Source organism: Mucor mucedo (assembly GCF_025094135.1).
Source record: "Mucor mucedo strain NRRL 3635 chromosome Unknown EV154scaffold_1, whole genome shotgun sequence".
Lineage (NCBI taxonomy): Eukaryota > Fungi > Mucoromycota > Mucoromycetes > Mucorales > Mucoraceae > Mucor > Mucor mucedo.
In genome coordinates, this window is record NW_026252285.1 from 40,653 (window position 1) to 65,619 (window position 24,967).

General features: G+C 37.0%; 5 protein-coding genes and 2 non-coding genes across 7 annotated transcripts; 4 read left to right on the forward strand and 3 right to left on the reverse strand.

The window, feature by feature from the left end:
• Positions 1 to 1,762: 1,762 nt before the first annotated feature.
• EV154DRAFT_t3 lies at positions 1,763 to 1,834 on the reverse strand. The gene has a single exon. It is a non-coding gene; the product is annotated as a tRNA-Pro (tRNA).
• Positions 1,835 to 11,098: 9,264 nt separating this feature from the next.
• EV154DRAFT_572975 (uncharacterized protein) lies at positions 11,099 to 13,048 on the forward strand (the record flags this gene model as incomplete). Its single annotated transcript, XM_051606374.1, has 2 exons — positions 11,099 to 11,534; positions 12,495 to 13,048. Coding segments are annotated over 2 exons (990 nt in total), but the record flags the coding sequence as incomplete, so codon positions are not given.
• A 2,584-nt stretch (positions 13,049 to 15,632) lies between these two features.
• On the forward strand, positions 15,633 to 16,046 carry EV154DRAFT_398925 (uncharacterized protein; the record flags this gene model as incomplete). The annotated part of the gene is made up of 1 exon (XM_051595244.1): positions 15,633 to 16,046. A coding segment is annotated over one exon (414 nt), but the record flags the coding sequence as incomplete, so codon positions are not given.
• A 150-nt stretch (positions 16,047 to 16,196) lies between these two features.
• On the forward strand, positions 16,197 to 16,604 carry EV154DRAFT_394239 (uncharacterized protein; the record flags this gene model as incomplete). Its single annotated transcript, XM_051595160.1, has 1 exon — positions 16,197 to 16,604. A coding segment is annotated over one exon (408 nt), but the record flags the coding sequence as incomplete, so codon positions are not given.
• Positions 16,605 to 18,024: 1,420 nt separating this feature from the next.
• Positions 18,025 to 18,603, reverse strand: EV154DRAFT_410077 (uncharacterized protein; the record flags this gene model as incomplete). Its single annotated transcript, XM_051595381.1, has 1 exon — positions 18,025 to 18,603. A coding segment is annotated over one exon (579 nt), but the record flags the coding sequence as incomplete, so codon positions are not given.
• Positions 18,604 to 20,064: 1,461 nt separating this feature from the next.
• On the forward strand, positions 20,065 to 20,136 carry EV154DRAFT_t1. The gene has a single exon. It is a non-coding gene; the product is annotated as a tRNA-Asp (tRNA).
• Positions 20,137 to 23,397: 3,261 nt separating this feature from the next.
• Positions 23,398 to 24,698, reverse strand: EV154DRAFT_475493 (uncharacterized protein; the record flags this gene model as incomplete). Its single annotated transcript, XM_051597979.1, has 7 exons — positions 23,398 to 23,521; positions 23,649 to 23,685; positions 23,737 to 23,775; positions 23,878 to 23,950; positions 24,013 to 24,185; positions 24,258 to 24,494; positions 24,539 to 24,698. 7 exons carry the CDS (start codon positions 24,696 to 24,698, stop codon positions 23,398 to 23,400), a joined length of 843 nt encoding a protein of 280 aa, XP_051463581.1.
• Positions 24,699 to 24,967: the final 269 nt, after the last annotated feature.

Here is a 24,967-nt window from a genome sequence, read left to right on the forward strand (position 1 = left end):
CTTCTTCAAGTGACCTGGTTTATCACAATAAAAACAATTGCGAATTTCACCACGCTGCATGTTGTTGTGAAAACCACCTCGTTGTTGAACTAAATTAAGTAATAATTTGTTCTGTTCTTGGAGAGCTGACAAGTCCATAGGAGTGGGACCACCCATTGGTGCTGCGGTTTCTTGAATCCGATGATATCCGGTGCCATACTCACTTGCCGATTCAAACGCCGTAGCACATTGATAAGCAGCTTCCAAATCGATTGGCTCTTGCATTAATACATGTGTACGCGCACGGTCTTTTAATCCTCGGGTAAACTTGTCGATCGCTTCATCATTGGTGATAGACAATTCTAATTGTGCTAAAACCACATAATAAATGCTACTGTCTACAAAAGGAAAGATGTTTCACGGATAAAAGATCGGGAATAAGTAACCCGGCTTTATGGAAATTTCTTCATTACAACGCAACTCTAGGCTCCGACCAATGAGAGATCAGAGAATTTAAGGAACAATAATAAATCAAGGACAGCTATCTTACGATCTTCAATAAACCAAATGAATGGTCCATCATACAAAACTACGATGGATCTGAGCTGTCAAAAATACAAGCCACAATATCTTCAATCTTCTATAAATATCAGGGCAAACCTGCCCGTCTAGTTAGCTCTTAATCAATTTTTATACAAATAAATCGACAAGACTTATAATTGTATTCTCTTTGTTTTTTATCTATTTTTTTCTGTAAAACTATTCTCTCTTAAAGTCTACTTTTACTACACTAATAAAATGTCCTGAAACTGATGGATGTATTGACGAACCGATTGCGTTTGTTTCAGTTCGAATAATCTATCCCTGGCGGATCTATTCGAAAACTGCGGTTTAAATTCCAAATTGAGAGCCGCTTTGAAACCATCCCATGAATGAAGGGTACCTTGTCGATTAATTCGATTCCACCATAATTGAGCTCGATGAGAAAGTAATGATACCGCATACTCAATCCATCTTGTTTCATCGAAATTGTTGAATGTAAGGTATCTTTCGACAGCAGAATACCAATTATCAATGATTGCAACTTGACGAGTACCATCATAATGGGGCGGTAACGGAATCTGAACCCGGGAAACTGGCTCATGTTGATTATTATTGTTGATCAACCATGCATTCAAAATTTGGGCAAGATCATCCCTAGTAATGGCAGCGTTCCCTTGTGATCCAAACGGATCGTGTTGTTGTTGTTGTCGTTGTTGATCTTCCATTTTTAAATTGACAGATCAAAATGGTCGAGTCTTATGAAATTGTTTCAAAAGTTTAAATAATACAAGTCGTATGTGTTTCTCTTCTTCGTAAGATAGTTGTTCTTGTTCCTTATAAGTATAATGTTCTTCTTTGAATCCAATAGTTAAAAGAAAATCCTTAAAACGCTGTTGCTTGTGTTTGTCCTTAAAGTGATTCCTTGATGCCTTAACGATGTGCACTTTTTGATGTTCCTTAATGTGTGTATCCCCTAAAAATTGTAATGACATCCACTAATGAATGTATTGTAATTTTAAGTTTTTGAATCTGGTGCTACCAATTGTCGTGATAGTTCTTATAATATTTTAGTATATAAAATAAATGTAGAGTAGATAAAAGATGACTTTATTTGATATAATTATTGATTCTACTTTATAGGTGAGCGGAGGTGATATGAATTATAAGTACGACAGGCGGACGCACTGTACTTATAACTATCTAAAAGCAGTCAAGGTACAATAAAAAAATTGCAAAAAATGGGCTTCTCCGGGAATCGAACCCGGGACCTCTCGCACCCTAAGCGAGAATTATACCACTAAACCAAGAAACCAATATGCTTATGATACGGTCGTATTTTGGTCTTGTGTTTCGCTTGAAGTCTTAAAACACGTGACTTTCACGTGTTTGTTTTACAGTATATATTGTAAAGAAGTAGGAGAAAGGTGGTTGAAGATTTTGGAAGGTGTTATGAAGGTTAATGTCGAAATGAGCGAGGAAGAAGTTCAGTGGTGTCTAAGGAATAAATTGTTTTTCTTGTTGTTGTTGCGCTGGGAAGATCTGGTGTTAAAAGTCCGAATGAATTTTCTAGAAGTCACGTCAAGTTTGAGAAATCCATCTTCTATTTTTGATAAATCCAGAGAATCGGTTTTTGCTAGTTGTCGCAGTTAGAAGAGGAGCTATTGTCGTATTGAATATTTCTTGGATGTTATTATTTGAATTTTTGACATCTGATTTATTTTCATTCCCTCATTTTATTTTTATACTTTCATTTATTTTATCCGTATTTTTAACTTATGATTTATTTGTTTGACAATGGTCGATCTGATCTTGTATTTATATTTTTGTGTATATTTTTTTTGACAGCTATAAAAGCTTATTTTATTGATAGTGAATAAAGGTTATCTTTTTCCTAGTTTATATTTTTTATATTCTATTATTTTTGATACATAACTTCTTTGGCAGCTTTCCATTGCTTACTAGTGCATTTTAATCTCTTCTCTCTGTTTGTATAATCTGATATCAAGTCTTTACAGTCTCCTTGAACCATCATTTTATATATTGTTTATTCTCGTACTCTACACAAGGTAAACATAAAAGACAGTCAGATCCTTATCAAGTGGTCCGATCTACCAGAGAAGGTTATTGACTCGTATTCAAGTTTTATAGTACTCTTTATTATTTTTGTAATGGCTCCTCCAAGTTCTGATCAAGTAGAAATTATCAAGAAACCAAATTGGCGCATTGTCGAGCCAAAGGATTTTTCGGGTGTCTCAGTTGTCGGTGAAGACATGGGAAACGAAGCGTATGTTTGGCTGAAGAAAATGGAACGCTATAAGAAATCCGTTAAACTTTCAGATGAAGAAGCTCTTTTCGTGGTTGGTGATCATCTAACAAAGAAGGCTGAAACATGGTTTAATGTTGTTGGTATTAAGGCTACTTCCTGGTCCCAATTTGTCCTATTGTTTAAAAAACAATATTTAGTTGACCAAGAAGACAAATGGTGGTTTTCTTTGCAAAACATGAAACAAGGCGAGCAAGATAGTATCGATGACATTGCTTTGAAGATGGAAGAGTTGTTTGAGTTGCTGGATACCAAAAGTCAAGTTTTTCAAGTTCGCACATTTTTATCTGCTATTCGTCCAAATATCGGATTTGAAGTCGAAAAGGATGGTACTCCTGTTTCTTTCGAAACGGCTAAGATTAAGGCTAAGCAAATTGAGAAAAGTTTCTTGAAGTATGATCCTGTTCGTCTTGGTGCTGTTGGTTCGGGTCCTGTTGGTGATTTGAAAACCGATTTTTCACAAAATCATACGTTCAAAAATGATTTTTCGGATACCGCTAGTGTTGCCAGCACGGATATGTCTTCTCTTGTGGCCAAGTTAGAACAACTCAGCATCAATCTTGTTAAGTTGAATGAAAATGTTACGTCCAAGCCTGCTTCTCCTAAGCCCTATGTTCCTTATGTTGGAAATGGTTCTGCTCCTCAAAGAAATAATTTTGTTTGCTTCTATTGCCGTGATGATGGACATAAGAAATATGAATGCCCCAAGTACTTACGTGATCAAAATCAAGTTTCGTCTACTCCTGCTACTGGTAGCAATGCGGTTCCCATTGGAAGTACCGAAGAGGCGGGAAAAGGCAACGAGCAACAGTAAACGAGGTGACTGTTGCTCCTACAAATTTAAATCCTCAATCAATAAATCAAGAAGGTGGCCAAGAAGTACAACTGGTGGAGACGGTAGTAGCGAAGAGTGGTATCGTTACGAATGAAATTCTTGCGAATGGTGTGAAGAGAAGAGCTACTTCTGAGTTGGAGAAACCTGGGGTGAATCCTTCTGTTCCTGTGGTCTTGACTGGAAATAAGAAGTTAGTTAAGAAAAGGACTCGTCCGAAGGCTAGGCGTCTCCCAGTAAAATTCAAGAGATCAAAAATTTGGGCTAAGTTGATGGGTACTGAATCAGGAATTTCTGTTGCTGAGTGGCTTTCATTAGATAAGAAGCTGCAGCTGAAATGATTGATGGTATTCGCTATCTCAAAGAAAGTAAAGTAAAGAAGAAGGTGTCTTCTGGTGTTCGTATTTCTGGTGGCGTTGGTGTTTCTGGTGGTGTAGGTGTTTCTGGTGGTGTTGGTGTTTCTGGTGGTGTTGGTGCTTCTGGTGGTGTTAATGCTATTCCTGGTGCTGGTGTAGTTGTTGGAGATGCTAATTATCCTTTTGGTCCAAATATCAGTTTTAATAATGCGATGGATGTTGGTGTCCATGATGTAACGAACGTTGGCGAAGCTGTGGATAATACGGTGTTTGTAAATGAAGTCGACTCTGAAAGTAATTTGTCAGGTTCTGATTTGGAGGAAGAGTCTGATTATGATTCGTCTTCTTTTTCTGGTGGAGTGTCTGATTTGGAGTTCAGTGAGTTAGAGTCCGTATATGGTTATCCTTATGATCTGCAACGTATGAAGTCTACTTCGCCTTTGAGAGGTTTTATCGAAATAAATGGTAAATCGCTAGAGGCTGTTTTTGACACGGGTGCTTCGGTTTCCATTTTAGGATCTAATATTTGTAATTCTTTGGGTTTGGTACCTAATGGTGATAACTTGCATTTGGTCGGTTTCAACAATAATAATACTCCTTCCATGTCAAATGTGGTTATGAACGTACCTATCTGTATTGGGGGCAAGATTCGTCCTGAGCATATGGCAGTTCAAATGAACACCGATAGTGATATTTGTCTTCTGGGAATTCCTTGGTTCCAAGCCTATGGTATTTCTTTGGATATCCAAAACTCGCAGATTAAGGTTCCTACTTCCAAGGGTATTGTGCGTGTTCAAGGTCGTACCTCGAGAATTATTCGTGGTGTTGAGAGGTCCAAGGAAGAACAAGAGATCTTTTCTGTGGCGTCAAGTCAAAAATATTGTAACACGTTGGAGGATGATTTGATCCCTGATGCTGAAGAAGGTGACTTAGGTTATGACAAGAATGCAAATTTTGAGTACAATGCAGACAACATTTCTACTAATGTCATTGAGCCGTTGAAAGGTGTTGTTGAAAAATATAAACATTGCTTTTCTGAAGTTTCTGGACTTACATGCATCAAGGGTTATTCGGCGAAGATACGACTTGTTGAAAAGGCGGTTCCGGTTCGTCATCGTCCTTTTCGTTTGGGTTGGTCTGATCAAGAATTGGTGGATGCTCACGTGCAGGAAATGTTGGATCTTGGTATTGTTGAGCCGTCAAACGGTGAGTGGTCAAGTTGTTTGTTTCTGGTGAACAAAAAGGAAACTGGTGTGAAGAGACCTGTTGTAGATTTTCGAGCTGCAAATAAAATGATCATTAAGGAAAACTTTCCTACGGCTACTGTAAATGAACTTATAGAAACTGTAGGTGATGCAAAGGTATTTTCTACGTTCGATTGTACCAGTGGTTATCATCAATTGGAGCTTGACAAGGATGGCGCTGAGGTGACTGGTTTTGTTACTAGTAAAGGTGCTTTTCAGTACAAGAGGCTCGCTCAAGGTTTGACGAATGGTTGTTGCCAATTTCAACGTGTGATGTCGAGTATATTTCGTGAATATATTGGTGTTTTCTGTTCGGTGTTTTTGGATGACATTTTGGTCTACTCGAAAAATTTGGAAGATCATAAGAAACATCTGGAGTTGTTGTTCGAGGCGTGTTCTAAGGCGAATCTGAAATTAAAAAGGAAGAAATGTCATTTTGGCGAAGATAAGGTCGAATATCTGGGTCATGTTCTTGGTGCTAGTGGAAATTGTCCTGGTGAAAGGAACGTAATCAAAATCAAAAATTTTCCTGAACCTCAAAATGCTACGGATATAAGAAGTTTTCTTGGTTTGAGTGGATATTATCGTAAGTATGTCCATCGATATGGTGAAATTGCTGAACCGTTGAACCGATTGACCAAGAAAAATTGTGTGTTCGAATGGGGTCCAGAACAACAATCCTCCTTTGATCAGTTAAAGAACGCTCTGGCTACGGCTCCTATTCTATCCTCACCTCTCCGTACGGCAGTACAATGTTTCTCTTGTGATGCGTCAAATAAGGGAATTTCTTTCATTGCGAGTCAAGTAGATGACTGGGAAACTCTGGGAAATGAGCAAGTTTTATCGTATGGTTCTCGTGGTCTTCATGGAAGTGAAACAAGGTTCTCGATTCACCATTTGGAAGCGTTGAGTGTTGTTTGTGGTGTTAAATATTTCAAGCATTGGCTAAAGGGCAAGAAGTTTATCCTGATTACAGATCATAGCTCCCTGATCTACGTGTTTGCTAATCCGAAGGGTACTCCCAAGTTATCAAGATGGGCGGCGTGTTTGATGGATTATGATTTTGAGATCCGGTATCGTCCTGGGAAGCAAAATCCGGCAGATCCTTTGTCAAGAAAAATTGTGGATCTCGAGATTGGTAATCTTGATGATATTATTAAGATAGTATAATGTGTCAAAACATTGTGTGGTCTGATTATTTTTGACAAAAAAAATAATGGCACGATCAAAATTGGAAATGAATCTTATAATTTAAGATTGTATAAATAGTTCTCATTTTTTATTTAAAATAAAATTTATCTTTATTCTTCTCTTTAAAATATTATATTCACTTTGCCTTCTTACTTTGGATCCTTTCCCTTAAATTATCCATCCCTCAAGTTGTCTAGATATTCTCATTTTCTAGTCTGGATTAAAGCTCCCTTTAAATTGGTGTTGTTTAATTGTATTTCTGTATTCGTCGTGATGGGGTTAATCTCTTTACCGTGGTATTTGGCTTTATTGTATTTTCTGACTGATGGGTCCTACCCGCAAGATGCTACCAAGGATATTTCTCGAAGAATCCGTTATCGTGCAAATTTGTTGATGATCGGTGATGATGGTGTATTGATTGAAAAGAAAACTGGAAGAGAGTTGTTACATGAAGGTAACGCCTTACAGAAAATAACTGACATACATCAAGAAGGTCATTTGGGAATCTCAAATACGTTGGATAAGGTGGTAAAGAATTTTTTGATGCATGATGGTCGTAAATTAGTCGAGTCTGTGGTTAAATCGTGTGATACTTGTCAATTTCGTGCTCGTATCAAGAATGTTCGTACAAATCCGGGTGTCATATTCAAAACTACTAAGGATCCGTTTGTTTTGGTTGGTATTGATGCTATTGGTCCTCTTCAATCTACTACGCGTGGAAACAAGTATATTTTGACTGGTATTGATTACTTGACGAGGTGGCCTGTTGCAGTTGCTGTACCCGATATAAATGAAGTAACAACGGGGGAATTTCTATTTAGTATTGTTAAGGATTGGGGTGTTCCACGTTGGATTCTTTCTGACAGAGGTCAGAATTTCATATCTACTTACGTTCATGAATTTTTGAAACAGCTTGGGTGTAGGAATATAATGACGACGAGCTATAGACCTCAATGTAATGGTATGTGTGAACGTTTGAACTATACTCTGGTTTCGGTGTTAGCGAAGATTGCTAGAGATCGAGAAAATACGGCTGAGTGGGATAAGTATGTAGACATGGCGTTAATGGTGATTCGTACTTCCAAGAACTCTGCTACTGGCTATACTCCCAGTTATATGTTGTTTGGGTATGAAATGAGAACTCCTGCTGTTTGGGTGGCTCCACGCATTGATTTTGTCATTGGCGAAGAAGAGGAGGAATTGCGTGAAAGAATTATTCTGGTTGAAGAAAAATTGGCTCAAGTTCGTGAAATTGCGCGGTTAAGGTCAGATGAGCGAAAGAAGAAGGCTAAGGAGCGTTATGATGGGCGTGTCGTTTTTCGTAAAAAGTTTGATATTGGTGATCAAGTTTTGTTGAAGGATGTAGTCCCAACGACTAAGTTTTCTGATAAGTGGTTAGGACCGTATACTGTTATGAAGGTGAATCAAAATGGTACTTACCGGTTGACTGGGAAGAATAGTCTAAGGTTGAAGCATGCAGTGAATGGCGACTTATTAAAGGCGTATAACAAGGAGGTTCAGCATATGGTGCCACAGGTCGGTGTGTCAAAGGCAAATGAACAATTGCAGTCGTGGTTGAACTCTCGTGTTAATACTTTTGGCTTTGTTGACCTTTCATTTTGAAAGGTGGGACTTCAAGCTCGGCGGGGGGTACTTGATACGGTCGTATTTTGGTCTTGTGTTTCGCTTGAAGTCATAAAACACGTGACTTTCACGTGTTTGGTTTACAGTATATATTGTAAAGAAGTAGGAGAAGAGTTGTTAAAGATTTTGGAAGGTGTTATGAAGGTTAATGTCGAAATGAGCGAGGAAGAAGTTCAGCGGTGTCTAAGGAATAAATTGTTTTTCTTGTTGTTGTTGCGCTTGGAAGATCTGGTGTTAAAAGTCCGAATGAATTTTCTAGAAGTCACTTCAAATTTGAGAAATCCATCTTCTAATTTTGATAAATCCAGAGAATTGGTTTTTGCTAGTCGTCGCAGTTAAAAGAGGAGTTATTGTCGTATTGAATATTTCTTGGATGTTATTATTTGAATTTTTGACATCTGATTTATTTTCATTCCCTTATTTTATTTTATACTTTCATTTATTTTATCCGTATTTTTAACTTATGATTTATTTGTTTGACAATGGTTGATCTGATCTTGTATTTATATTTTTGTGTATATTTTTTTGACAGCTATAAAAGCTTATTTTATTGACAGTGAATAAACGTTATCTTTTTCCTAGTTTATATTTTTTATATTCTATTATTTTTGATACATAACTTCTTTGGCAGCTTTCCATTGCTTACTAGTGCATTTTAACCCCTTCTCTCTGTTTGTATAATCTGATATCAAGTCTTTACAGTCTCCTTGAACCATCACTTTATATATTGTTTATTCTCGTACTCTACACAAGGTAAACATAAAAGACAGACAGATCCTTATCACTTTTGTCAAGCCCACAATTGCCGATGGTTCTAATGCTTCTTTAAGCCACATTTCGACCCGGACTCTTGAGCCCGACCCGGACTCTACCATGGACGTTGAAATGCCTCTGGAGATCGAATTACGATTAAAGAAAGCTAAACTTCTAAAAAGGAAGTTTGTACCCAAGATAACCAATGCCAATAGAAAACGGCCAAAGAAGTAACACCACTTTATTATAAATATCACAACACTACTTCTACATTCAATAACCTGATTACTTATATTTATCACAATCAATCTTTATATCTATCACCATACTTTTATTATATTATCACCATACATATCAACATCATATTATCACATTATTATCACATTCTATATATTCCCCAAACTAGTATAAATAGCTCCTAGCTTTGTATCAAATAAACATTATCTTCTATTTTATTTATTTTAAGTATATATCTACTTATTAACTGATTAACCACTAAGAGTTGAATCTTAACCCTATTAAACCTATTACTGTTGTATGCGAGCTGTGAATACACCTTAGCTAAGGTAATACGCTTGTGCTACGACGATTGAAGTATTCTCACTGCTGTCATATTTATCATATGTCAGCTGGTAATTTCAGAGTTCACGTAACACCAAATGCCTATTCAAGTACGGGTTGTTTATTATATTCTCCTTACTGCTCCTTGCGGGTTTATTGACAGCTTGAACAATATTTGGATATAATCTACCCACGATGGCAGGGTCCCGCTTGTAGTTTTAGTTGTATTCATTATGTATAAAAGAAATCATTATTTTTATGTTCAATAAAATTTAGTTCCTTTTTGCAATCTGGTTAATACTTTGTCTTATTTTCTATTTTGGATTTTTGGATTTTTCAATTACAAGACTGATACTTTTGTCAAGCCCACAATTGTCGATGGTTCTGATGCTTCTCTAAGCCACATTCCGACCCGGACTCTTGAACCCGACCCGGACTCTACCATGGACGTTGAAATGCCTCTGGAGATCCAATTACGATTAAAGAAAGCTAAACTTCTAAAAAGGAAGTTTGTACCCAAGATAACCAATGCCAATAGAAAACGGCCAAAGAAGTAACACCACTTTATTATAAATATCACAACACTACTTCTACATTCAATAACCTGATTACTTATATTTATCACAATCAATCTTTATATCTATCACCATACTTTTATTATATTATCACCATACATATCAACATTATATTATCACATTATTATCACATTCTATATATTCCCCAAACTAGTATAAATAGCTCCTAGCTTTGTATCAAATAAACATTATCTTCTATTTTATATATCTTAAGTATATATCTACTTATTAACTGATTAACCACTGAGAGTTGAATCTTAACCCTATTAAACCTATTACAAGACTGATACTTTCACTTAAACATTTTTTCAAAAAGTTGTTATTGCATGTTTGAAAAGCCCTTTATCTCCTTATTCTATATACGAAATCTCACTTCTTGTTCTGTTAAATTACGCTCTCTACAGCCATATTAAACTCTCCAAAACTTGAAAATCCCCCATTTTTTCTCATTTTTATTAATTAAGATGAGTAATGGAATTCCCATCGAGGTTCCCCCTTTACACGGAAAACCTTCCCCATTAGGACAACAAGCACCTGCAAAAGGCGACACCTGCATGAGTATCAGTACATCTAGTGCACAAAAAACCAAAAAAGACACAGAAAAAAATACAAAAAAAACAAAAGATAACAAAAAAATAGAAAAAGAAGCTACTACTACTCCCAAAACAGGTCAATCCCTCGCGCTCGTCTTGGCTCGTCCCAGCATGCAACCCAGTGTTTCCTCTCCAGTCAGCAATAAGCGTAAGCACAGCCCTACTTCAACCTCATCATCTCTCGCCGCCACTGTTTTCAAATTAAAATCAACTGCCACTGCCACCACTGAATTATTAGCTGATTTTCGCAATCATCGCTCTGTCATCAAATGCATCCAATGTAACAATTCCAGCTGTGTTACTGTTACTAATGTTCAACAAAACGAGGCCATTTTTACCTGTAACGTGTGTAAGCTCGAGGTATCACAATATGTCATTAGCACACAAATATCTCTCCTGAAAAAAAACAAAAAAACAAAAACGGATACTACTGACCGCAGAATTACCATCGTACCTGCTTTAACAGGTACAAATGAATCATTGATTAGTGAAGGCGATAAGCTTTTACTATCCAACTACCACACCATTCGACACCTTCTTACCTGTACCACGTGCAATAAAACTGGAACCATTAATAAAAATGGACACAACAAAAGCGTACCACCACGCCCCATTTTTATCTGTAAGTGTGGAAAAACATATAGCACCGACCAAATACGTATCCTCATGGACGCGTATGAACTACCCGAAACATCGCAATCAAGTCTACCTCTTGTTGAAGACGATGAAATTGAATTTGAACAGATTGAATTGGATTTAGGACTGGATGAGGACGATCTTATGCAAGATAGCCTTGTACTACCCACGCTCTCAACCTTCTCCACCAGCACAGATATTCCCACCACGCAAAACAACAACAACATCATCAAAGATTTAATTGAAACAATCAATGAAATGAAACAACAATTATCTAGACATGATGAGCAATTTGTAAACTTTAGTGGACTCATGGTGTCAGGAGCGGGGCGGGGCAAGAGCAGAACAGAATGATTATTAAGGTGAGGGACAAGGCAAAGAGAAATTATATATCTATTAGTACTAATATATATATAAAGGAATGTAGGTAGAAAAAAGGTTTATTCAAAGAAACAGGAAAAATAGATAAGATCTTGAATACAGAAATAAGAATAAATAAACATGCTGTTATTTATATTAATTGACAGGTCGGGTAAACAAGGGTTCGGGGATCAGATATACAGAGACAGATTATTAGTCATATTGAGTTTGGGACATCTTTGGGGAAGCGGGCATAGATACAGATAATTTCGGGGATAGATGCAGAGGATAACATGGGCTGATATTATTAATGTTTTACAAGGGAGTTCAAAGGCAGAGGTACAAAGGAAACGGGTGTTAAATGGGTTTGACAAGGACAAGGGATAACGGAGATACATTATTTGGAACAGAGACGTTAGACAGGATACAATAGTGATGTTTGACAGTGACATGTGTGACAGGAGACATAGAACAGGGAACATGTGGAACAGGTGGAACAGGGACAATGGGCTAGTTGGGTTTCAATAATGATCTGAGACATTTTGCATGATAATATACAACTGAAACCTAAGCGGTTCATGACACATGGATCAAAACAAGCGTCTCCAGCGCGAAATCATTGTTCAAAAACGGGAAATAGACCACCTCAGCAAATTAACTGACCAATACAAAAAAGAAAAGGAAAGGATGATTGATTCAATCCACAAAAGCCAAAAAGATTCAATTGAACACCAAAAAAATGAAAAAAATAATAACCAAAAAGAACAAAAAAAAGAAAAAATTTACTTAAACAAAAAAAATAACATATCATATACTAACACTAACACCTCTACCCCTTCCAACAGCAATTTAGACTCTAACGAGCTGTACAATATTCACTTCCCTGAAGCCTCTGTTCTACAAGCTAACCTTCCTCCTCCTGTATCGTATGCTTCCAAAGCCTCTACCCCAAAAGTCCAAACTAAATTTATCAAGAAAAAAATGGCACACCAAACTTACCGATTCAACACACCTACACCCGAACAGCTTGAAATTGCCTCAAAAGCTTTTGATGATAGCATCCTTACCAACCCACCCGACTATCAATTTGTTCACTTTCCTTGCAACCGCCGTCTGAAACCCAGTGAATTAAGACAACGTCTCACTCTTTTGGGTGCAGACAATGTCCGAGTCATTGACGCTCACTGTCCTTACTACAATGTTGCTGAATTCCTCGTGCATGAAAACTATGTCGATGAATTGCGTTCCAAGTTTCGTTCTGCTCGTGTGGAAACACTCGACTACGATTTTACCGATCCAGTCCATCTTCGTGATTCTCGTTTAGCTTCATTGACTAATGAGGAAAAGGTACAAAAATTAAAAGAAATTCGTACTAACTACCTCATCAACCGCATAAAAAATATTCGTTACCCTGTTAACTATTCTGTAGCCAAGTCATTATACCGTAATGGTCACCTTACACTCGATGAGTTGAAAAAAACTTTGAAAGAGTGTCGTAATAATAAAGGCGTTGACGGTTTTACCACTTCACAAAGCCACAACCACAATCAGCAGTCCGGTTTTGAAGCACCAACCCCCTCCTCTCCTTTATTATAATGAGTGATACAAACACACTTAATATTTCCTTATTTAACGCTGGTGGTATCCGCTCTGGATCCATTGATCACCTTATGCATAATATTCATCCTGACACTCATTTACTTTTCATCACCGAGACCTGGCTCTTATCTCCAGCATCACTCACTATACCCAACTCATGGCACCAATCACATTTATATGGATCCAAAGTATAAGATCGTCACTCTGGCGAATACGGTATCTCACTCCTTACTAGCCCTTCATTCCCTTACTCCGTCGTTACCTTTCCCTTCACCTCCAAATTCTTTTATGCCTGCCAAATTCAACATTATGTCCTTTTATGCTTTTATCTCCCACCATCCATGGATGATGATCTTGCTATTGATTTAATGGAAGAGGCTATTGCCCCTTTCATAAACAATATCGAAATCAAAATATCATCCTTCTTGGTGATTTTAACGCCAGATTAGGTAACATCACTGGAGAAAAAAACAATACTACTAACTCTAGTTCCATTCCCTTCTTTAATTTCATCACCCATCATGGCCTTACCATCCAAAACATTGACCTTGCATACGGTAAACATACATTCATTAACAACACAGGTTCTAGCATTATCGATTTTTTTATTACATCCAACGATGATCTTACCGTTACACCGTATATGGAAATTCGAGACGACCTTCATCTAAACTCTGACCACAAACTTGTATATTTCTCATTCACTCATGATTTTAATCCACCAACTGCATCTATACCCCATCCACGCCAACTTTGGAATATTCATAAATTTAAAGCATCCCCCAAAAAATGCCATATCAGACCCATTCGTAAATACCGCCGCTGCATCTCATCCCCACTACAATCCTTGCAAGAAAAATTAGACCCAATTCTTTTTCAAGATTTTAGTGCATCAGAACAGCAACAATATCTAGACGATATGCATGTGGAATTAACATCCATCATTTATGATCCATTAGATTCTTCTATTGGCAAGAAAGAACCTCGTGACCGTGATTGGAAATGGTTCTGGACACAGGATCTGGAGGATGCAACAAAAAAACGGGAAAAAATATACAAAAAATGGCATCGAGCACGCAACATCAATAAAGCGCTTTACTGGGATCAACTCCAAGAAGCTGCTGAAGTTGTACGACGTCTTATCCAATCATTACGCAACAAATATTTTCGACAATTCTGTGATAAATTAGCCACCAATGAATTCAGCAAAGCCGCAAACAAAATCAGAAGTATTAGAAGAGGAAAATCGATCATGACGAGTACTCTTCAACATATTGATGGACCTCAAGCAGCTGTTGACCATATCACTTCAACATGGCAAACCGTTTTTAGCGGTAACAATTTAAATTTAGAAAACGAAAAAATACATATTATATACCCCCCTCCTGACGAAGGTTTCGACATTGGAATTCCCTTCAACATCGAGTCCATCGCTGATACTATTAGTTCACTACCGAATAATAAAGCGCCTGGACACGACCACATCAAGGCAGAAATGCTAAAACCCATTTCAGACATCATATCCCCTATTCTGTATACATTTTTTTCTCTCTGCTGGCAATTCGCCATTATACCCTCCGCCTGGAATATTGCTCAAGTCATACCAATCCACAAACAAAAAGGTGACCCCAACGACCCTATCAATTACCGGCCAATCAGTTTGATTTGTGTCTTCCGGAAGATCCTCGAAGTTTGTTTATCACACGTGCTTATACCCGACTCCATTCCTCTTGATCCCATCCAAGGTGGATTTCGTCATTCCCGCAGCACCTTAGATCAAGCCTTATGCCTCCAAGAACTTATGATTTATTATAAAAAGAAAAATGGTAAATACCCGGTACTAACATTTTTAGATATCAAAAGCGCCTATGACACTGTCGATCGTGACATAATCTGGAAAGCTTTACAAAACAATAATGACCAAATCTCCTCTCCTCTCCTTACTATGCTACAACTCATGTTTAACCATGTCCAAATCCAAGTTCTTTTAAAAGGTATCACTTCCACATCACCCTTCAATCCCGTCACTGGTGTATTGCAAGGCTCCACGCTCTCCCCTCATCTGTATTCTATTTACATTAATTCACTTGCATCCGCTCTGCGTGATATTGACACCTCTGACAAACTTACCTATGCTCATGTTAAACCGATTGACCCCATTACTTCTAACCCTTCCTCTAGCTCCATCACCATTAATTCTCTCCTCTTCGCCGATGATGTTGTCCTCTTAGGCTCAGCATCAAGTACCCAAAAACTTCTCGATATATGCCAATCTCATTCCTTTTCTCTTTGCTATCGTCGGAACCCTCTCAAATCCGCCATCATCCACCCACCACATAAATCCCGATATGCCCCAACAATTCCCCCTTTCACCCTATATGACCAGCAAATCCCAGTTGTTAGTAGTTTCAAATACCTCGGTGTCTACTTCAACAGTACTGGAATTGACAACAAAACTATGATCCACCACAACGCTACCAAAGGAACCCAAGCTATGAAAATATTATCATCTCTTGGTGCAAATGCAACTGGGTTTGATAAATTTCTTTCGTTTAAATTTTACAAATGCTTCATTAGACCTATTTTCGAATATGGTCTCCCACTACTCACCCCTACCAAACAGGTATTTAAAATTTTAGAAACAGCACAAGACAATGCATGCCGTCTAATAGTCAATGGTCCTCGTACCTCTTCAACGCATGTCATTAAACACATGAACAAGATTCCCGATATGGCGGATCGTATGGTTATTTTATGTGCAAAAAACGTTAGGCGCACCCATCTTCTCCCTCACGAATCACTACTCTCCCTATTTATCGAACAACTCCTGCATGCCCAAACCTATTATTGGAAAAAGCCGCAGCAAAAAAACACCATTTGGCAACAAATTATCACCCCACTTTCCTTACCCCGCTCAAACCGACGCGTCGATGTACCTATCGAGACACTCGATCGCAAAATCAAATCTTACCTTCTCTCCCAACTACACCTCAAACAATCCAAATTTGTTTTGCTTGGAAAATGCAGACCGATAATAGGTAACGACCCAATTATGTATATACCCATGACTATTTTTGAAAGAAGCAGATTGTTACGATGGCAAATGGGCTGGCTCCCTGGAAAACCTAAACCTTGTACCAACTGCAACCGAATTAATGCGCTCACAACACGATCTCATGTCAACGAATGTTTCCAAATAGATGCTAATCTAAACATGTACATTGACTCATTCCTCAACAAACTCCCTTCCACACCACCAAAATCTTCCGCCTACAAATTTTTCCTCAAGACACGCTGGATCGTGCTCTCTGATTTCCTTTTCCAACTTGAATCCATCTGCCTTCCCCCAGATGAGATCATTAATCCCGACTCTTCCAACAACCAACCATTCATAGACTGGATTTATTCCAGGTCGAACTCAGCACTACCATCAATTTTGGGATAAAAACCTTAATTTGACAGCTCACTACCCCGCAATTTCCTTTTCCGTCATCTTTTTGACAGCCCAACCCACTTTTAATTTTAATTTTCTACTACTTTTATTGTCAAAACATGACATTTTTTTGATTCAACTGCTACAACAACAACAATGGGGGAAGTAATTAGTACTTACGCACGTCCTAGACATAGCACCTTACCCGAATATTACTCTTGCTATCTCGTATTGTAATTTTAATAAAACTCTTAACCTACACCAAGAAACCGAACCTTTCTGATGCGTGCGCAGTTTGGTAATAATATCGCTTTCGTTCACTTTAAAAGTGGCTTGGTAATATTATTTTGGTTATTCTTCTTTGTTTCTTGGTTCTGGTTCCCTCATTTGTGGAATGGCGCGTTAATCTTGTCTGAGAAATGGAGATCTAGGTACTGAGTTTGGCGGTGAGAAAAGAGTTTCTAAAAATACGTGATAAAGACCCGACAAATAATATTGCGGTGAAACTATTTTTGGTGTTCTAGAAGTTTTTCTGGTATTCTTTCTCCGAAGGTTCAGTTCGCGTCTTTTTGCTGCTTTTCTAAAATTGGCAGGTTGTTAATTATCTTAGTCGGTTACTCGTGAAATTCTCTTCTTTCTCAGTTACAATTATTTTTACTGTTATTTCGTCGCTCTCTCTCGTATCTCACTTATTTTATTATTACCTTCCTGTTTTGTTTAGTTCTTTTATTTTCTTATTATTCATATTATTTCCATCATAGTTTTCCCGTACCCTTATTTTATTTACTCTATTTTTGTATTGTTCTCATCATAGTTTTTCCGTACCCCTTTATTATTTTATTCCATTTTCGTATTAGTTATTTTTGTACCATAGTTGACAGCTGTCAAAACGTCTATATAAGATTGTCTGATTTATAATAATAAACGTCACCGAATTCTTTCTTTCTGATAAACTTTACTTGTTTTTAAACACTTGTGATTTATCTTTACTTCTTTGCAGATTTCAAAGCTTACTAGTGCAAATCTATATCTTTTTGTCTGTATTCTTTAACAATTAGTCTTACAGTCTCCTTCTTGTTATTCTATACATTTGTTTATTCTTATTACTCTATACAAGATAAACATAAAGACAATCAGATTCATTTCAAGCAAAGCCCCTCTTCGATAGTATAACTTAAGTGTTTATTGGTGAGGATGATGAGTACTAGTTACTCCCTCTTATGTTTCGTTTTAAATAATGAAAATATAGTAAAAAATAAAATAAAGTAAAGGTGTGTCTAAAAAAGTTCATATGTGATGAAGGAAAAAAGTTAAAACTGGGAAAGGGAGAATGTTGCATGAATTTGTTGTTATTTTGACAGGTGATCTTCAGGGTTTAATTTCGCTGATTGAATAATCAATTTTAATGTGTTGCTGGTGTTTTTTGAGATCCTTCTGGATTACCTCCGATTGGTTGTTCTTTTGTTGCTGGTTCCTGAAAAATGTCCATTGCTTCGTTCATATTTCTTCCTGTCAATATTTGTTTCAGTTGGTCTTCGGTAATAATATTTTGGCGGTAAAAGCATCTTGCTACTGATTTTTTTACCGGCTCTCTAATAAATTCTAATGCTCTCATTGAACAGTTGTTCCTAATTTGCTCCAGTTTTGCTATTTTTTCTTCTGTCGATAGTCCTGCTAGTTTGTTGTCTCTTAAATGTGAAATATGTAGGTAGTTATATTCCTTTGTGAATATACCCGCCTGTTCTAATTTCTTTTCTGCTGTGTCTTTATATTTTTCGTGTATTAATAGTAGTACTGTATCCCAATCTGGACAGTATGTATCAAGTACTTGAATATTGTCGATTCCTACGAAGGCTAATTTTTTTCTAATTTCGGATGGTTTCATTCGTCTTTTGCATGGTATTAGTATGTTTATAAAGTTGTTTTCCTCTTTTTTTTCCTCGAATGTTCTTGTTGCTATTTCCAATTGTTTCTTGGTTGGGTTGTTTTGTCGAAAAATTGATTTTTTCTTTTTTTGGTCCAATTGTTGTTGTTGTTGTTGTTGTTGATTTGTTGTTGTGCTATATTGCTTTTCGTTGCTTTTAAGTATGGGAACTCGTTTTGTGAGTTCATGTTACTGTTCTGGTTGTTACTTTGGTTTATTTTTTCTGCTTGATATTTGATGTTGTTATTATTTGTTTCCTTGTACTCTTCTGCCTCATTTTCTTCTTCCATTTCTCGCAGTTTCTTTTTTAGTTCAATATTTTCTTTTTTCAGGTTGATGTTCTCCCTAATCAGCTCCTGCATTTTTTTTGTTTCTTTTTCTGTTTTTTTCTAATCTTTTCTTTAACAGCTTCATTTCGTTCCAGACATTTACTTCTCCTGTTGATTCATCCTCTTCTTCCATCTCTGTGTCTGTAATATCTGAAATATCATTTTCGTTGTCATCTTCAAATTCACTTTTATCTTCTGTATCTATTTCCATCTGTTCCTTGTTTGTTATTCTTGTTTCATATTTTAAAATAGTTTTCATCTCCGCAAACGTTGTTCCTTTTTCGCAGTGTTTGCATTTGTATTGTGGCTTTGGTGGTTTTCCTTGGTTTCTTCCATTTTTTTGTATAGTTCCAATTGTTCCACATTTGTTGCATGCTATTTTTTCTCTAGCTAATTCATACTGTTCCATAATGGCTTCTACATCTGCTGTGAATTTTAGTTCCCCTCCTTTTTTTTTGTCCTTCCCTGTTGTTCTTGTATCATCTATCTGTCTTTTTTTTTCTTTTGTTACTTTTAATGTCAACTCCTGTGCCTCGTCCATTGTGTATTTTTTTGTGCATTTTTTGCAGGATAGTACTATTTCTGCATATCCTTTTTCTCCAATTTCAATGTAATCAATTCGGTTTATGTTTATCCATGCCCCTTTACATTTGTTGCATTCAATTTGTTTCTGATGTTTATTGAATTTGATGATGAATTCTATTTGTTGTTCGTTTAGATGCTCTTTGTTTGTTAAATATATTGTATCCAATGCTTCATTTGTTCCTATTCCAGGGGAGATCGGTGCACTCCTTTTTTTCCCTGTTGCATCGCTGTTTGGTTTTTGGTTATCTTGTTCTATATCCATGATACCTAAAGCGGTTGATGGCGTATTTTTTTGTGTTATGTTTCTGTTGTTTTCACATTTTTTTGTTGATTCTTATTATTTTTTCTGGTGCTTCTGTTAACTGTTGTTGTTTCATTTAAGGTTGGCGATAAATAAGGGATACCTATCGTAACCTCCTGAATGTTGGGCGTAGGGTCTTGTGACATGCTTTGCTTGTGCAGGTGATATCTACGGCCCGACTTGTTTTTTAATTAGTTCCTTTTCTGGTCAAACTGATTTTATCGCTGATTTTAACGGGTGGCTTAGTCGAAAAACAAGTGTATAAGAAAGTGCATTTTTAACGCGCGGTAAAACTATCTTCTCTCTTCGATAGTATAGTGGTGAGTATCCCCGCCTGTCACGCGGGAGACCTGGGTTCAATTCCCAGTCGGAGAGAATTTTTTTTAAAATTTTTGGCTGTCGAAAGGCGACTGTTGTCGTGACTTAGGTCACACAAATATGTTGATATTTAAAATAGGCTTTTTTGTCAACCATAATAAAATCATCTTTGATCCTCTAAATAATACTTTTATATATTTGGCTGTTACATACCAAAAGTCCCACGACACTGTCGTGGCTTCGGTCACACAAGTAGTTTAATATTTAAAATAGTAGGGGTCCTCAGTCGTCGAGGTTTTAAAAAATAATATTTTTTGAATAAAAATAATTAGCCAATCATAAATATAATTACATTTTTACGAATGAGGACCCCAAAATATATTTTGAGTTTTAATGCTTCATCAATGACGTAAATATGACATCAGTCTGTGCCTGACAAACTTTATTTTGACTTCTTATATAAAGCTTATTAACTTGTGAACAATTTTGAGGCCACTGCTTATACATTTTTTATAACAATAAACTTAAAATGAACTCTGATAACATGCAACAATACTCTGAAAATACAATTGGTGTCTCAGGTGACAAAGGTAAAGGCAAAAAAGTCATTACCGTTTGCGAAATCAATGACAATGAGAAGCCCAAGGAGACTACCACTAAGGTGACAGCCAAGAAAGGTAGAGGTAGGCATAAAGGATCACGTAACCGCCAAAAAGAGCCCAAGGATGACAAGGTCACAAATGAGGTTGGTAGCAAGGAAACCGAGGCCAAGAACACCGGCATGACCTTAATCGCGGTCATGGACGAAGCTGTTGTCACCAATTACCATCCTTGGGAGGCAATTGATAAGCATTGCAGCGATAACATTAGCTGAGATGACAGACTTATTGATATACTCTCTAAAGACGGAGGGATCAATATGCGCAAGTACTTGGTATCGACTAAATCCTTCAACAAGGATGGGACCAACCATGGAAAGGATGGTGAGACTCCAGCGACTGTTCTTTCTCGGTATGTGAAGTACTTTCTGGACCGAAATGTGTTATGTCGAACAAGTTCTAGTATCCGGTCAAGAATTCGTAAGATCATGTCTAACTATCGTGATGCATATAAGAAGGATACGCAAAGTGGCGAAGGCGCAATGGGTAACACCGGCGAGTTTGAAAAGAAGGAATTCGAAAGTAAGCAAAAAATATACATTATACATTGTCAGCGACATAGAGATATTAAAATTATCGTTTCATTTCAACAGATGCATTGAACAAAATTTGTCCCCATTATTATCGTATCAAGGAGATCATGGGTGATTGATATACCGAGTCTGCGTACCCTAATGGCTCTGCTTATCAACTTCCTTTCTCAGGTACACGGGGAGCTGCGGTGGTAATCGTAAGTGATGACGAAGAGGTCAGTTCCGCAATTGATTCTTCGGGTGAAGATTTTAAACAGGTAGAAGTATTCAAAAAAGAGGAATCTTCTTCTTCTATTGACAAGAAGAGAAAGAGAAGCAAGTCGGTGATTTCCTCGACAGCCACGAAAGCAATCCGGGAAGATGCAGAAAAAGCATTTCAAAAATTAACAGATCGTTTTTTTGATGCTAAGACTCGTGCCGCCATTCTCAAGATAGGATTGGATGGGTTAAACGCTTTTGCTTTGGCTAAGAATTGGGGCTTTGATGAGTTGACTGAAGCCATCAGAAAGTTGCAAAATGAGATTTTCGGTGATAATAATAATAATGATGATGATATCTAAATTACATAAACTTTATTAATAAATATTTTTTTTAACTACTACGTCTTCTCATTTCTTTTCTTTGTTTCATCTCCTCCAAAACAATGGTTTTGATTGCTTGATATTTTTCTTTTCCGCTTTCGGTGATATCGGTATTGTTGCTGGTTTCATCAGAAGAGGATTGAACTCCATCTTCTAATTGTTGCAGTTCCAATCTTTCTTTCTCAGCAAATTGCTTTTCCAAAATAGCGGTAAAGCTATCGCTTTCACGGTCGATCAGAAAGTTATTCAAAGCAATACAAACACGAATCCATCCACTGGCATAAACGACATCATCTTTTGACTTAATTTTCAATCTTAGTTGCTTAAGGCTTTGGAATCGTGCTTTTAGAATCCCAAAACCATGTTCAATTTTAATTCTCATTTGAGAAATGTATGTATTGAACTGCTGGTCATCGTCGGCTGTCGTTCCATTTATTGGCATCTTGCTCACAGGTACCAGGTAGTTTGTAGGAGAGTATCCTCCGTCACCCAAGACATACTCGTTTCCAACACAATACTTTGATGGGTTTTTTCCCATATCACTTTTGGCAAGTACACGCATGTCATGGGAACTTCCAAAGTAACCAGTCTCTACGTACCGGATTCTTCGTTTATGGTCACAAATTGCCATTGTTTGAATGGTGTGACTAGCCTTTCTGTTGTAAAATTCGTTTTGTCTCCAAACAGGTGCATCCTCCAAACAAATATGTCTGCCATCGATAAACCCAAGACAGTCCGGGAAACCCAGATATGACTGGTTGATGGTTTTGATAACCACTTTTCTTCAGGTGATGGCCAGCTGACAAACTGATCTTCCATTGACAGAATCACCTTAAAAAAAACGAGTTGTAAAAGCTACAACTGCACCCTCTATTGGCGAAAGAATACATCACTATAAATGGAAGCATAGTAGTTTTATCACCAATTTACTGTTTATTGTTGCTTTTTCCACCCTACGCATAACCAAATATATTGGTGGATGTGAGCTTGTGAAACTACCAAACGGGGGTTTTGATACCAATTTTTTTGGTAGTTTTTTCCATCATACCAGTGACAAATACACTATTATTGTTGGTAGTTTCTCTTCCTTTTGAGCAAATTCCCGCAATTTTGTTGGTGTTTATTTCACATTATTTGACAAATACATACTAATATAATTGGCACTTTTTATCCTCAGGGTAATTTTTCCGCTAATAAATACTGATATTCCCATGTCCCAATTGGATATAATATATGACGTGCGCAAACATAACAGGAATAGAGGACCAACGATTGGACTTCTTTATTTGAAAAAACAAACAAAATAGGGGTGTCTAGATGCATTGATGCTTGAAATTGGTGAAAAAAAACTACTAATTTTAAAGAAATTGGTGGATAAAACTACCAATTGTTTTTTAAAAAATTATTATATCAGATGCACATTATAGGTCTGCAACGTATTTTATTTAATTAAAATTTGAAAATGAAAGAATGTATTGATTGGAATGCTCGTCCATAATATAAAGCCCCTCGGAAATTGGGAATTGGAATGCATTTTTATAATTATCAACCTGGAATGGAATTTAGGAAATGTGCAAAATTACATATGCACCCCTGAAGATATTTAAACAGAAAATGAGATCCTGCGGATTCAATAGTCAAAGCGTAAGGCCAAAACATGGGGTGAGGTCTAAAACACATAATAACATTAATATGCCAAAAAAAAAAGAAAAAGAAAAAAAGAAATCAAGAGTACTCATAATCACATCTATTCTGACAAAAGTCTAGTTTACAGATTCAGTTATAGCAAGTGTTACGCAGTTGTGCCTAAGTCTGCTTGTGATGCTGGTGTAACTGTACAAACGATTTTTATTAGTTTGGGAAATGTAAAATAAAATTTCTTACCATTTAGCAGAACATGCCATAGATCAATAGCATTTCTACCTTATAAGAGACAAAATAAAATAAAATAGGAAGAAAAGAAAACAGAATTCAAAGCTAAAAAGTTTTTAAATTTATATAAAAAATTAGAGGAATGTTATCTACGTTTGGTATTTCTAACTTCAGTTGGTGCTTCAAGTTCTTCTACCGGAGCCTCTACGACGGGGAAAACCCCAAACTAATTTTATGTCCATTTGTGAGATTTAAAAGGTTTCACTTAACTGTTGAAAGTAAGCTTACCCTTCGTCTTTCACTTTGACGTTGCCCCTTCATTGTGTCCTGAATGAGTAGATTAGCTGCCCATTTCTTGTTACACTTGTAGATCTGATAACCGTAATCGAAGATATCGCTTTCAAGTCTCAAGGCATAGTATGTTCTCCCTTGAGGTGAGAGACTTCCCCAACTGGTGGCAACTGTACCCTCCTGAATCATTTAATATCGTAAGCGGCGAGTGATGATCCCAAACTGCAGTCTGATTTCCTTACAATTTGCATGGCCGATCTCTGCGGAAGAGTTACTGTGTTTCTTTTTCCACAGATAGACAATCAATGCATCAATACGTGCGTTAGCGCAAGGTGTTTTGTTGGTGCGCGTTGGCTGGAACCCTATCCTTGCCCCTGGCAAGGTAGCTACGATACATCGGGCACCAAGACAATCCGGATGGGCATTAACTCTGGACATCTCTCTTTCCTTGGCTACCGAATCAATACCTTGAGAGACCACTTGTTACACATAATTATCACTTAATTTGAAAAAAAAATAGTACCTGCAGTTGCGAAAGCGTGAAAATTGGTTACATTTTCTTTATTCGGTGCAGGTGAAAATTGAATAGCAAACCGTTCATCCAATCTCAAAACTGATGATTTGAGTTCAATTACCTCATTAAAGACAGCCCTAACCATATCATCGCTTGTGGATGTTGACATGATGTTTCTGCTAGAATTGTTATTCATCTTAATAAGTTAAACGTTCAAATTAAAGGGACGAACAGAATACAATGATAAATTAAGGATAAATCAGCCAAAAAAAAAAAAAAAAAAAGATAAAAGCGTTTGGACGATTATCTTTTGAGACTATACTACGGATTTTGAACCTGTTCATTCCTTGGGCTATTTCTCCTAACTCTGTATGTTATCGGGGATTCTTAGTAAGGTTATCAAAGAGCTAATAGTTTGATTTTATGTGGACTATGCTC